Source organism: Opisthorchis viverrini (assembly GCF_000715545.1).
Source record: "Opisthorchis viverrini unplaced genomic scaffold opera_v5_205, whole genome shotgun sequence".
Classification (NCBI taxonomy): domain Eukaryota; kingdom Metazoa; phylum Platyhelminthes; class Trematoda; order Opisthorchiida; family Opisthorchiidae; genus Opisthorchis; species Opisthorchis viverrini.
Genome location: NW_008751865.1, coordinates 490,625 through 505,542, shown reverse-complemented (window position 1 = coordinate 505,542; position 14,918 = coordinate 490,625). Strand labels below are relative to the sequence as shown.

The following is a 14,918-nucleotide window of genomic DNA, read 5'->3' as shown; positions in this document are numbered from 1 at the left end:
TGGTCGTCCTGTAAACCCGTGCATTTGAAATGCCACCAGGCCTTGCAGGCGTGGCATTGCATACCGCGTTTGACGTTCGACGGGCAGCCATTCCGCCCACATCTATTGTGGTCTACCAATGGCTGCGGAGGGCAATCGGTATGAATTGACGTCATGTTTCGGACTGGATTTAAAATACGTGCGCGCAAAATATAAAGGGTTATCACTCAAACGTTTTGTTAGGGTAATAAAATTCAACTCGTGTGTACTCTGCGAATAGACTGAACAACGAAAAAAAATTTTCACGAATTTGAGGGAGGGAAAAACGAAACTGATTTCGAAATTACAGCGAAAGTACTCGCTTTATACAGCCGAATGGACGTAGCTCACGCCATCGTCACGCTACTAGGGAAAAACGAAACCGATTTCGAAAGTACAGCGAAAGTACTCGCTTTATACAGCCGAATGGACGTAGCTCACGCCATCGACCATCACGCTACTGGGGGCCTGAGACGCCTAGTCAGTTAGTTAAATGCAACTAACGTTACTAATACCGGATAGATTAAAGAACCTGGCTCACGTGCAGGTAGAGTACTTGCAGTGATGTTAAACCGTAACTTCATGAACTTCACTTTGTACCACCCTTGGGCAAATAATGTGAAGGCGCACTGGTGTTCGGGACATATTGAGCTGGGCTTCCGTGTTTCAGTTCAAATTACCAGCATAGCAATTGACCGTCTTCCTGCCACACCGGTGAACTTCTAAGGACCGAGGCCTGGGCAATTATAACATCGAGTCATATGCGTGCCTACTTTGGAGAAAAACCTGGAGATCCTCACTGCCCAGGATGGAACGGTGAATATCGCAAATGCCGCTGGGGTAGTAATAGCGGTCCCTTGAGCACCAGCGGCCGGCGGGGCAAACCACAAAGCCATCTGGGTAAGAAACTACTATCCTCATTCATCGATTGCAGTTCATCCGTCAGGGACGTTGCATTCCGTGGTAGTAGGATGTATCCCGTTTTCTTTGTTTCCGCAAACCGTCTGAATGTAATGGTAACGGCTTGAAATCCGGTATAAAATATTACGTTCCTTGGTCTGGTGTAGTCCAGAGGCTACTTTTGGCTGCTTAAAAGGAACTAAGAAAACAGAAATAAGCTGTCTCACTGCCTGCAACGAAGTGACCCCTGAAAACTGAGAACAAGTCCGTGCAATGGAAGTACACTGCCTAAATCAAGCGGGATGTTCATTTGCCTGCACGGATACCAACCAACCTGAAACATTTGGAGGTTGAACTAGGAATATTAAGTCAGTAAATGTAGAATGATCCAACCTTCGCAGTTCCAACACTATGTTATTGCGGTCCCTGGAGTCTTGGCACTAGCTTCCCCAGAACAAGAGAAGACGCATATGTGTCATTTGGCTGACACAGTTAAGAATATAGCCCAACTCACCAGGATATTCATTTGGTTGCCGTAATACCATTAGAGCGCAGGTCACGATGGCCGTAATGTATGCACAAACAATAGTCTTTACTGTGGCTGAAAGTGGTGAGCTGCGGCACGTAAAAATTAAATACAATGTGGAATTTGGAGCAAGTCAAAATGGGAACTTGTCGTTTATGAAAGTCATTTTGTGAAATCCGCAGTACAGGTGCTGAACCTGTTCCGTAATTGTTCGTGGACTTGTGGAGAGTGCTTGACTTCCTGCCCCCTGCGCGCGCGAGTCTGTGTTTTAATGTGTTTGGTCTTCCTACACGCAAGTACGTTTGCGTCTACGTGAGTGTCAGCACATGAGTTATGGCTAGGCTCGCTAAACAGTAAGGACAGTCAATGTCAGATGAGTCACCTTTGTGTAACATGGTTTATGAATGTAGAAAAAAGACGAGTCTCGCAATCTGGTGAGCGACTGCGAGCTGGAGAGTGAAGTATGTGGGTGAAGGGATCGCAACAATACAACGTTTGCTTCTCGAATTCCCGTATGATTCGCTTAGTGAGTGGAGACACATGTATGCCGATTGTACAACCGTTTTTTCAAGCGACCACTGGTATTCTTCAGAAGTTTGTTGGTCACTGCAAAAATTAATCACCCCGAATAGTGCGCAGTGAGCCAGCTTGCAAGTGGTATACAGCCTGTAACCGTGGGGTAAAAGACAATTCTTGGCTGCATGCGGTAAGGTTTCTTCAAGCAGCGGCGGAACTTTAGTTAGGAAGTGGATGAAAATAAACCCTACTGTGCGGCATTCCCCACATGCGCTCTGCCATGCATCGGCCGTTCGGAGAGGGTGTCTGTAAGCAAAATGCACGGTTGCGCATGTGTTTTGTGATGGCGACGAAAAATAAATGAATGGCGCAGCCTGGCACAAAGGCCGAATACGAACCGCTCTGCTGGTATCTGGGCCACCGTCTTCCTCATGGCAAACAAACGTTAATTTGGCGGCATTTGCCTATCGTCTCCTTGGGCAAGTTAGTTAGCCAACGCATATGAGCGAAATGTTCGCTTTCTTCGAAGGTACACCTCACTGGACGCTCAGTAACCATTCAGCCTACGAGCTCGAAGATGTGCAGCTTGAATCTACGTGTCATAATTTATCGCTTTAAAATGGCTACCACAAATTCATCCTTCAATGTTTAACCGGGACCGAAGACAAATCATCTTCCAAGACGAAACGAAACTGGCAGTAATTTGCTTGGCGGAGCCAGTCGGTGAAACGAAACTGGCAGTAATTTGCTGGGCGGAGCCAGTCGACACCACCGGCGGTAGATGTAAAAATCCTGAGTGGTAAAGATGTTGCTGAACTCACTGAGTAAAAGCTGCCGAACTTCTAACGGCAGCTTTCCGGATTTCAGCATGACATTGTCGAACTCCATTCCGGATAATCGTCGGTTTAAAGCCTACCAAAGAACCGAACAATGACGAGCGTGCAGCCGTCCATCTTTCAGTAAACATCTCCGAGGTGACGCCCTTCTCATTCATATCAGTGTAGCTTCAAAATTCATTGGACACCAAAAATGCGAATAAAGCTGAATTCAAGCAACTTCCGGCAAAACTGTTGCACATTATCCTGCTTTTAGATCCGAGCATACATATGGTGAAATGCAATATTTTAAGGCAAAAGTTTCCCTTCCACACGCATACGAGGATAAGCGCGAACACACAGCAAGCGGCGTTCCAGGCTTTGGATGCGAAATTTGTCTGCTTTCGTGTAGTGAACTTAACTTCAGCCGTTCATCACACAACACTTAGGAGCTATTTGAAGTCATTTTCAGATGTCTGTCCAAGTGAGACCTTGCACTGGCCAGTTTACTATCTACTTCTGAGAACCTGACTCGCCGCGCCACACACTTTTCCCTTTAAGCCTCCAAGCTAAACGAAGCCACTGAACTAAAGGCAAAAGACCCACATGGGACGCTTGGGCGAATTCCCAAACTCTGTATCAATCTGGGAATAAGTGATACTGAACCTATCTCAAGTAATGAAGCATGCGACCGACTACCTTAAACCCGCGTGCAGAAGCAGCAACTACCCACCGAAGTTTATGACCTTTCAGCTAACTACTCGCACAAAAACCTGCCACTTGTTTTAAAAGACCACGTGTGCGGCCATTAAGTGGTCGCGGGTTTTCAAAAATCTGATGGCCCCAAAAGTTGTTTCTGGTAAGGCTGCGAAGAAGTCCGCGAAGGTCAAGGTGCCGAAGACTGAGAAAAAGAAAAAGCGGAGGAGGAAGGAAAGCTATGCTATCTACATTTACAAGGTGCTCCGCCAAGTACATCCGGATACGGGAATTTCTTCCAAGGCGATGTCTATCATGAACTCGTTCGTGAACGATATCTTCGAGAGAATAGCGGCCGAAGCCAGCAGACTTGCTCAGTACAATAAGAAGTCCACAATCACAAGTCGAGAAGTACAAACAGCTGTCCGGTTGCTTCTCCCTGGTGAACTGGCGAAGCATGCAGTATCTGAAGGTACGAAAGCTGTCACAAAATACACGAGCACCAAATAAACGCATGCGCTACACTGTCACTCTTGTCTTGTTTTACATTTACTCACAATAAACACTTCCGACAAAACACTTTCCATCAAACTGTAAGTTCGGACGGCCGAGACAGGGGATTTGGGTCAGTTACCAAATGGAAGCCATTCGATTTGTTCCACCCTCTTCTGTGAAAACCGGTAGTCGTTCTAACTCAGGGGATTTCTTTCATAGATTGTCGAATTTTGGGTACTGGAGTTTCGTACAGAAGGCTGGAAAAATAATCATCGGTCCTGACTCGGCCCTTGAGAGTGCTACCTGTCCATTCTGCTTAGGAACTGGTCGCGGACCCCATAACTGCATCACATTTGAAACCGCTAACCTAAAGCAGTGGTAATGTCCATGCTGTGGTCGAATGGTCTGAAAACCCCTATCATCATCTCGCGGCTGCAACAAGGTATTTCTCGGCAATGGGATGGCACGAAAACGTTACTTTCCACAGTATGGTGGGGTAGGAACATTAGGCAAACTAAGATGCCTGTAGACAATATGGAGTATCATCCGATAGACAATTCGCATAGGGGACCTGTCGCCGCGTAGCTAGATGTGCAGGGTTGTGTTTTTAACTTGCAAGCCTTTACTGGTGGCTGTATCTACTCGGTTCGGGCCCCAACGGGATGTTAGTTGTGTTTTTAACTTGCAAGCCTTTACTGGTGGCCCCCAACGGGATGTTAGTTGGATGTGGAGATCGCTACTCCTCTTCTCAGGAATTGTTAGTGGCTACCGGACTGTGAAGAAGGAGAACAGGAGTCCCGCTCTTTTACTGGTTTCATTCCGTTGAGGCCTTCTAGGGCATTTTACTGAAGCCATCTGCAGAGACTCGAGGAATGCAAATAATGACTTGGTTGGAGACAGCGTTCATGGTAGCAATGATGTTACCGATTCTAGTCTTTTTCGAATCTCCCAGGTAATGTCCAGGACCTAATAATGACAGTCACAGTATCGCCCAATACTGTGTAGTAACAAGTGTATTGTGTTTTCGGGTCGGATGTCCGTGGGATCCGGTGTCCACCCAGCGCAACTAATCTTCGGAATAGAACCAGGTCCTCTCGCGTGCTGCAATACGATTATAGCTCCTGGGGACTTCACTGCTGTTCCGACCACGAACACCTGGGGTCAAGAAATGTAATTCGAACCGCTAGGTTTTACATGTCGGGTGGGCAGGTGCGATGGTGGATTTGTTGTCAGAGCTGTGTTTACGGTACGTGCCAGAACAAGCGTATCGGCCCACCAACCGCTCAGCTGTCGGTTGATAGTGTGTGTACATCTGTGTCCCATTATCGCAGGGGAGGAGAATGAGTATCTGCAAGGATACATGACTACGAAGTTCTTTGCATCTGAAAAAGGGCCTCACAGCCGACTCACGGTCCAATGATTCACGAACCCTGAGAGATTCGTCTACAAAAACTGATGAGCTGATGTTACCATGCCTTTCACCAAGTTACCGGCTGGAGCTAGAAAGGGTCGATTATACTCAATCAAATCAGATCACGTTATCAGCTATAAACTTCGTTCCAGCTGCTGCATTTTCGGTCAAGGGATATGCAGTCGAGTCTTGGAGGCGATAGCTTTGATGCGCGAATGCCACTGAATGTGCGATTGGGTCACTTCTGCCAGTGTCACTGACCGCTGCCCACCCAGGGAGGCGGCAGTTTTCGAGGAAACGCCCATCGCTTCCAGAGAAGTATAGGAACCTGTCCCTTGGAATAGAGGTGAACAGTTTCTTCCTTGGATGTGGGGGCGAGGGCGTCTCTGAAGTATCGTAGACTCTCGCAATGATTGCGAATCACTGGACCGGTCTTTAGCGCACATAGTGACCTAGGATATGGAATGGAGGATTGTGGAAGTCATTAAAACAATCTCGTGAGAGTAGTCGGGGCTGGTCAATTTGAAACGGACTTGATGAACCTCCGTAGGCTAGGACGTCAGCGTCGGCTGTTGGATCAAAGAGTCTTCCCAGAAAGTACAACAGACAGTGTCGAGACCGTCATGAAGAGACTCGACCTCACTGTGGTGTGACGGTTCGTGTTTCCGCGACTCATTGAACTACACCTAGGGTGTCCATGCAACACCTGCAGTCTTACCAGGTAGGTCAATGGTTAGAGGTTTGACCAACAGTCTCCCGGGCCTCCAGTTTGGGGGTTGGAACAAGTGTGGGTACTTGTTTTTTTTTGTGAAAGTTGAGTGCACTTGCAATTTCTCACCGAACACCGCTGCTGTGCGATTAGTCTTTTAAGCCAAAGGCTTCAGTTGAGGACCCTAACTGTCCTCACGTCTAGATCTGGACATTCTGTCAGTATTCCAGCCCACGTACAGCCATGAAGTGCACGCTTACAAATAATGTCACGTCCTGCCACTCATTGGGTCGTCTTACTTGCTGTATACAGTGGGACGGGTAAGCGAAAGTAGGCTAGTGCTGACTCCTTTCTCTCGCTTTCACATACTTTCTCCTCTCTCCTCGCCATTAAATCCAATCTTATTGGCCCATTAGTTAGGACTAGTGATTCCGTTCGTCTTTCACCTGTTTTGGTAGCAACATTTGCGCGTCATCCGGCGCTGACATCCCCAGGCAACTCGAAATCAGTTTTCAAGCGTCGATCCTCAATCTTTCTGGCTGCTTTTCATGTTCGCACTCTAGCATGCAGGACAACAAATTGCTCTTTCTCTCAAACTGAGCTCGCTTGACACTGATGTGTGCTGAACTTTATGGCTGTATTGCAGTGAAGCATCGGCGTCAGCACTGATGTTGCTGTCTCCGATGGTGGAGAACCTCAAGCCGGATGACCTCCCACCCGCGTTGTTGAAAGATGGGAATGAAATCCTCAGCCATCGTCTGTCTGGTCTGTTCGCCTGCACTTTGAAAAAGGAGATGCCCTGACAACTGAGGTGGTAACCCATTTGTAGTGAGTGCGGTAATCACACGGAGATCAGCTTGACTTCAGTCGTAACGAGGCTCTTTGCGTCACTTCTTCATCACCTTGTGATGCCTGTCAGACATCGGGGCGTGTGGGAATGTACACAGACCTCTCCAAATGCTTCAGTATACAAAGCAATCTCCGTCAGGAATGTCCACTCCATTTCTATTCAATTCCATGATCGACTAGATAATGAGGCGAACGCTGGAAGGTTTTCGAAATGCTGGTGTTCATATAGTTGCTGGCGAAAACCTTGTCAGTCTGGAGTATGTAGACGAAATCGCTCTCGTATTCATTGGGGAGAAGATGCAGGTGCATTTGAATTAACTGTCTAGAGTCATCTCATCCTTGGACGTACGCTTTGCACCCACACGTTGTAACGTCGTACTTCTGGATGTTGAGTCACGCAACTCATAATCCAGTGAATTGCACTTGGAGATGTGGAGCGTTTATGTTCCTTGGGATTTTTAGTTCTGGTTGTAATGTGACATTGAGGTCAGTGCTCGAAATTGCAAAGCTGGGATCTGTTTGCTAATCTGAGACACCTGTGGAGTCAAAGCGGTATGCCCCTGATTTTGAATGGACGTGTTTATCAGGTCTCAGTACGGGCCGTTTTGTATGGACGTGAGACTTGGCTGGTTCGAGCAGCGGAACTAAGATGTCTTCATCTGCTCGAAAACTGTTGTTTCAGAACCATGGCTCGTGTGAGTTGGTGTCGGTGATTCCGTAAGGAAACCATTGGGAAGTGTGTTTGATTGTGCAACTGAGACCTACATCGAAGAATGTGTCCAGAATCAGAAGCTGAGTTGGATAGCTTATGTACTGTGTATCATCATCATCATCATCATCGACAGCATGACATCAATGTTCAACACTGATGCTTCACTGCCGTACAACCATGATTTATTTGAAAGCCTTATTGTAAGGAAAAGAGTAAAGGTGGACGGGAAGGGACTTAGTGCTAGCTTACCACAATCATTCCGAGGCTTCTTATAACCGTGTTAACCGTAAATCAGTCTTCCGAATAACAGTCTGTAACGTAGATGAATTTGCATACCCTGTTTTTGATCAATAATACCAAGGTTAATTCCCTTCTGCTACAGTTCGGGTCCAGGACATGAGGAAACCGCCACGACAGATTTCTCATCACCATCAGAAACAGCGACATTATTGTTGACGCTGATGCTTCATTGCCTTAGAGTGAAAAAGAATATAAAACAGTGGGTAATAGAAAGGATCTGGTGCAGGTCCACCGCAAGCATTGTGAACGGCATCCAAGCGTTCAGTCACACAATCTGATGTGCTGTCGATGATGATGATGATGGTCTGTAAAGAAAGTGACAACACGAACGCCATTGACATTGCTTAGCCGCCATTTCTTGCAGTGTCTCCAGCCAAGTGCTTGGGGAGGGAGGAACAAGTGCACCCCCGACCACAATGAGGGGTTTGTGAACGGATCTGTCACGAAGAGACTGGACCCTACGGGGGTGTGACGGTTTGCGCACCTCAGTGATCAATCGAGCTATACTTGGGAGTGTCCCGACGACATTCACAGAGTCTGTCATACCAGGTTGGTCAATGGTTGGAGGTCTGACGAACACAGTCTCCTGGCCCTCCAGTTTGGGGGTTGGAACATGTGTGGCTACTTGTTTAGTAGAAATGGTTATGCATTTGCATTTCCCGCCAGACACCGCTGCCTTACGGTTAGGCTTTTGAGCCAAATGCTTTAGTTGAGGATCCTAATCGTCCTCCTGTCTAAGTGTGGGCACCCTGACAGTATCCTAGCCCTCGTGCAACCATGACTTCTACGGCAGTGAAGCATCAGTGCTGAATAGTGATGTCATACTGTCGATGATGATGATGATGATGTGAACAGATAATAAAGCCTGAGGGCAACAAAGCTCCTTTGACGGGGGGAATATCCGATGAAATGCTGAGAGCGAGTGTGGACCTACTTTCTACTCCACTTAGAATTCCCAATCAGTCTTTGACCCAAGCCTCGATACTGGTCGACTGAAAGCTGTCAACCGTAACATCAATGGGCTAGCGAGAATTCAGAACTGATGCTTCGCTGTCGCATAGGCATAATTTATTTGAAGGCCTTATTTTTAAGAGAAGAATAAAGGCGCATGGGAAAGGGACCTAACATAAACCTCATACTGGCAAGATTATCCTTCAACGTGTTCCACCCACCAGAACAGGCATCAGGGTATAGAATAGACTTGAGCCGTCTTTTCTTGTAATGGCTTTACAGATAGGCACCATTTTTGGCCCAGTGTTGCGGATAAGTTGAAAAAGAATTTGGCTATTTTTAACCACCATCGTCTCCATTTCTTTGGCTTTCCTCAGCCGCCACTTTCTCCGGTCACTCCAGGGGCTTCAGACCAGGTGTCGATCCAGATTTCACTGAAACGTATCGTCGTCCTGTTGGGATCGCCTTCGTCGCATCAATCAGGGACGTGGATCGTTGTGTAACCCACCCTGAATTTTGCCTCGGCTTTCTTTTTAGACGCACACGGTCATGTTTCGAATCCAGGTCGTTTAAAACTTTGAGCCGGTTCTCGTTTGGACAATAACACAGTGATGAACGTTAATGTTTCTGGGCACCAGGTCAGTACGTATCGAATGGTGAAAATAGGAGTAAAAATTGAAATAAGCAGCAAAGATTGGTTAGGGAAGTCAAAAACATGAGGACAGTAACGATTGGTTATCTGTACAACCATGTCGCATCTTATTGGATGCTCTGAGACAATCTAGATGGCCCTGTGAGTGACTTGGTCGGTTGTTTCGTGTCACATGACTAAGGCAGACTCAGCATTCGTACAAAACGTTTCGACAGCACAGAGCCGCGTTGCACAGACACATAGCGACTGCCTCGGCTGTAGTCAAGCAACGCCGTTTAGACGATATTGGCAGTTTATTTGGTGCACCGTAAATGACATGAAACGACTCATTCGGTTTGACTACGTGCCCGATGTCAATTAAGTGGGGAGCGATTGGGCTTTTGGCCGAACCGATAACGGAGACGCTCACGTATTCCCCTAAAAAGTTGCTGTGTCGTGCGCCGAACATAATTCGCTGAACAAAATCAGGAGAGAGGGAGAATACACAACCATGTTCTGGGTAAGGATTGGCATCCCGTCTTTGAGTCTTAAGTCGAGCAAGGGGCTGGTTGTAAACCAGCCGCAGATTTCCGGCCGGAAACATGCGTTGTAGTGGTTGAAACAGGAGGTGATCAACTATGTCCGCCAACAGGTCGCCTTCCTACGGTAGTACCAGGTAAATTGGCTTCTTTACAACGGTCGTGATCGGCGGTTGGATACCGCGATGGGGCTTATTCTTGGTCATAGACCTTTCTGAAAAACCACGGCTTGAAGCACGTTAGCAGTTATACCGCGATGGGGCTTATTCTTGGTCATAAAACTTTCTGAAAAACCACTGGCTTGAAGCACGTTAGCAGTTAGCGTCCAGTGTATCAGCAGAGCAAATACGCCTTGCTCGGTTTGTTCTAGACCAAATCAGCATTCACTTCCTCCTCAGTGGCACAGAACTAAGGAATTTTGTGTATTGTCCCGTTTATGTGAACTTTCTCTGGACTGACCTCTTAACTGAAGTCGCGGAAAGTCCCACTAAGTTGACGTCCAGGAAAGTCGTAACTTACCTGAGAGTGACACCGCTTTCCACTTCCTGGAAGCAGTGACTTAGCAATAAAGAATGAAGGCCATTACCAGGCATCTCAATTTCGCTGGCCATTTCAGTTTGCCTAAATGACGACCCCAAGACGGCACAAATTAGTGGTTGAAAATATTTTTAACCATGGCCCAGTCGCGCCCTCAATGGGGCGCATACATCCAGTCTGTTTCAATGCATATCTCTCCTAATCCCACCAATGGCATCCATGTGTGACTCATCATCCACGTCACTACTTCTTCCAGTGGGTAGCTATCTACTCTTATCTCCCCGGACCGTCGGCGAACGAAACTGGTAGTTATGACTGCCGCACAGCAAGTATGCGGTTTTCAAAGCTGCTTCTGCTGCAGTCGGTGGTCACAAGAGAGGCATTGACAGGCCTGACCCAGTCGCACGCTCCATTGCTTGCGTGCTTCTAAGCTATTGCATTCACTGCTCCTCCCAGTGAGAAGTCTACTGTTACAGTTGAAGACGATGATGACGGATTCCTTTGACAATCGAATCTTGCAGGCAGTGAATCTCATAGCGGTGAATGGTTTTCTTAGCCAAGCTGCAACAACAACACAAGTCAGATCATGACCTTACTCCGTATGTATGTTCCAAAAGGAGCAACAGCCTCCTACACAAATTCGTCATCTATCGATACTTGGCATGTGATCAATCTCGACTGGCCACAATTGGTAGGGCGAGAATTAACAGGATTCTCGTGTTTGTGCTGAAAGTATGCTTGCGATAAGTTGATGCCGATCAGCGCACAGTTGTATGAAGCGATTGTCGCAATGGATTCTGGGAGCACCTAAATCATATTTTCACCGAGACGCCTGTCGTTTGTATCGACTCTTCCTATCAGCAACAAGATCGCTGGCCAGAATACGGATACCCACAGAAGTCCGGAAAGCTTCCTATAAAAGGCGAATTGCAGTTTGTTGGATCGCATACAGAGGTGAACAATTTTTTCTGGTCCTTGGTTACCAACCCTGACAGACCCGTTCAGCCTGTGCACATTGGGCTGTACTTGAGAACTCATCTAGGCAGTGTCTCGTGCTCCACGCAATACCCCTACCATTCAGACCGCAGATTCTGAGCCATCTGAAGGGTGAAAACTGATTAGACTTAACCGCCCTGAACCATGTTCAGATGCATTGCTGTGGGGTCGTGTGTGCATGATTCGGGGATATTACATACTTCAATGCTCAAAGAGGGACTAGCATGAGCAAGGGATGTCTGCTGACCTATGTGATAAAGAGTTCGGGCATTGAACACTGCTAAGTCGAGCAGATTCCTTGATTTTAATGGCGCATTTTTTTTGGGTAGATAGCCAGGAGTGGACGCTACAGCTAGGCGTTTGTATCGGCACGTCTAGTAATTAGAGTTGACCAGCCGTTACTCCTGCGCTGCGTGGGGTGATGTTACTTCCTGGTTACCCAAGCCTGGGAAGGCGGTTTGTTCGAGATGCCCCACCTTGAGCCTTCGACTCAAGGGTCTGACGTATCACATAGTGGGGAAGATTGGTTTTTGCACCGGGGACCTACTTGTGCCTTCTGACCCAAGTCTGACCGACGAGGCAAAATTTTTGAGGTTTTCTTGGGTCTATCTTCATCCCCTCCTCCTTGTGGTGAGATTGTGTTAAACATGATGTGCCTTCTGTCGCACACGGACTAGCGAGGCTCTGGTAGTGGCCCCATCATGGCCTGGCGGATTCTGTTCGGCTAACCGGATCTCTTACGAAATGACATATGGGCTCACCACGACGTGATGAGCAACACCAGGATTTCACGTGTCATGAGGTGAACATGAACTTCTGCTCAGTCCTTAGTACTGCCAAATTAGTGTACGAACCGTGTAATGACCACCCAGCAATCGCGAAACGCTGTTGCTGCGCTGTTTGCATCTGGACGTGCAAGCGAACGCGAGCACACCCCAGATCTGATACGGTGGGCTAATGAGGTCAGTCCATGCTCTAGCGACCTCTACCCCAAGACGACCACATCAGAACGATTCGGTACCACTAACAATCCGCGGACTGTTACACCCAATTTCTTGCCGACGATCCACCTATCTGAGGTCACGGACAGGAAATCAGATATGACAGTCTGTGAATCGCCAGTTGGTTGTCCCGACTCGGCCCCGGAGTAGAACAGCTTACGTGTTCGATGTGTTGAAGCTAAAATGACAATCAAGGGTCATTTATTGCGTACAAGCGCATCAACTATAAGGGACTTCATAGGCAACAAAGGACCAATTACACTGTTGAGGGACACTAGATAGCCAGGCAGTAGTGTAAGTGTGTGCGTGGGCTGAGGAACATCAGAACATGGGTGCTGTGAGTGCCATAGACCTGTGTAAACATGAAAATGCGTCTGAGAAACAAATGGACGATGACCCAAGTGGTTAGAACGCGAATTTACTGACCGGAAGGTCCGTGGTTCGAACCCGGTCTCTGAATCTCGACTTCCCCTGCCCAGGCTTGGGCAACCTGGCAGTATCCCAGCCCTCGTGTTTCCTCTGGGTGGCATGGCAGCTAGGCACCGAAAGGGTGCTACAGCTGAACAATTTCGATGGGGTACTCGTCACGCCGTAACCTAGGATAGAATTATCACAATTTTACCACCATATTCGTGTCAACGCCGTATTAAATTGCAAGTTTGTTACCTGGACGTATAATGGTCAAATGACGGAAAATCGCTTTCCAAAGAGCATGATTATTAGCTTGTTTGTTGTTATCAAATACATAGGTTTGGAGTTATGTCGGCGTCATCTGGGCTCAAATTAGCGTTTGACTAGGCCCAAACTGTGGCAGTGTCTGTCGATGAAGGGTGTCCCCTCTAAATTATTGTCTCTTATAAGGGCTTTATGCGCCGCCTGTCGTGGACGCATGCGTGTCTAAAGCAAACTCTCTACCACATCCAGTAGTATCAAGCAAGGATGTCTCCTGTCACCCTTTGTTTTTAACTTCGTAATCGATATACTTGGATCTCGAGGATCGATATACTACCGAGCCATTCGCTCACGGACGCCGACGGTATCGCTCTTCTTGGAGTAGACGCTTTAGAAATGCAAATTATTTTAAATAATCCAAGTTCGGGATGCGCTTCGGGCCTGCAAAGTGTAAGCTATTACTGCAAGTTTCAGTGGAATCAAACCCAAACCCCATAGTTGTAGGTGAACTGGTCGATGTAGTAGACAAGCTCGTTTACCTAGGCATTTGCATAAGTCCTGGTGGTCTGGCGGAAGATGAAATCACTTCCCGAATCGGGAAGACCAGGGCAGCGATTGTTAACTTCCGACGAGCCGACGTGACCTAAGCTTGACTATTAACAGCAGAATATGCAATGCTGTGGTCCGATTTGTCCCACTTTGTGGATCTGATTCATGGTCGCTGCACCTTCAAAGGCTCTCTGTGTTTGATCATATGTGCTTCCGAACGATCGCGCGGGTCCGGTGGGAACACTAGATAAGTAATGCTGAAGTACGCCAGAAAGTGGATCAACTGGTTACGCTCCACAGGTAACGCTTACCAGATCATGTACCTTGTAAGCCAAGGGACCGTTTATCGCGTAGAGCCTTCTTCGTTTAGACTTGTGTCGGATGGAGACGACTCAGAGGTGGCAACGAAGCATGAAAGACCCTACTAATCAACTCAGCGGCGTTACTAAATGCGGCCTACCCTGATGTGGACCGCAGGACGAGACAAACCAGTTGTTGGTGATCATGAAAACTATGGCTAAGTACGCAGTCGATGGTGGTGGTCTCGCGTCAGAGCTATCGCCTTCATTGGGGCGAGATAGCTCAAGTGGTTAGAGCGCGAATCTACTGACCGGAAGGTGCGTGGTTCGAACCCGACCTCTGCTTCTCGACTTGCCCTGTCTCTAGGCTTGGGCAACCTGGCTGTATCCCAGCCCTCGTGCTTCCTTCGTGTGGCATGGCAGCTAAACACCGAAAGGATGTTACAGCTAAGCGGTATTTTTTTAATTTTTCGACCTCACTGCATAGGTTGTAGCGACCCGGTCACCCATATACTTGACTGTTCAACTCACAGTCGCTCACTGGATCGCGAGGCTTGTCTTTTTTCTCATACGCACAAACACGTCGCATTAAGCTGACTCATCGGACATCGATTGTCTGCACCGCCTAGTCAGCGTAGCAACCACTCATGTGCCGACGCGCCCACATATACGCACTGGGACCTACATAAAGGGAAACCGAACCCCAATTATTAGGAGACTCGCGCGCGCGATGGAAGCAAGGAGTCAGCCAAGCACTCCAAGTCCACGGACAATCATGGAACACGTGTAGCAGCCA

The 14,918-nt window shown here is 47.7% G+C and overlaps 1 protein-coding gene across 1 annotated transcript in view; it reads right to left on the bottom strand.

Annotated features, from left to right (window-relative positions):
* Window positions 1–91, bottom strand: part of T265_08244 (hypothetical protein) — a gene marked incomplete at both ends in the record, with an annotated part of 4,161 nt that extends 4,070 nt beyond the window's left edge. The window contains one exon of the mRNA XM_009173991.1: window positions 37–91. Within this exon, the coding sequence (XP_009172255.1) occupies window positions 37–91 (55 nt within the window). The remainder of the gene's footprint in view (window positions 1–36) is intronic.
* Between the last annotated feature and the right edge of the window lie 14,827 nt (window positions 92–14,918).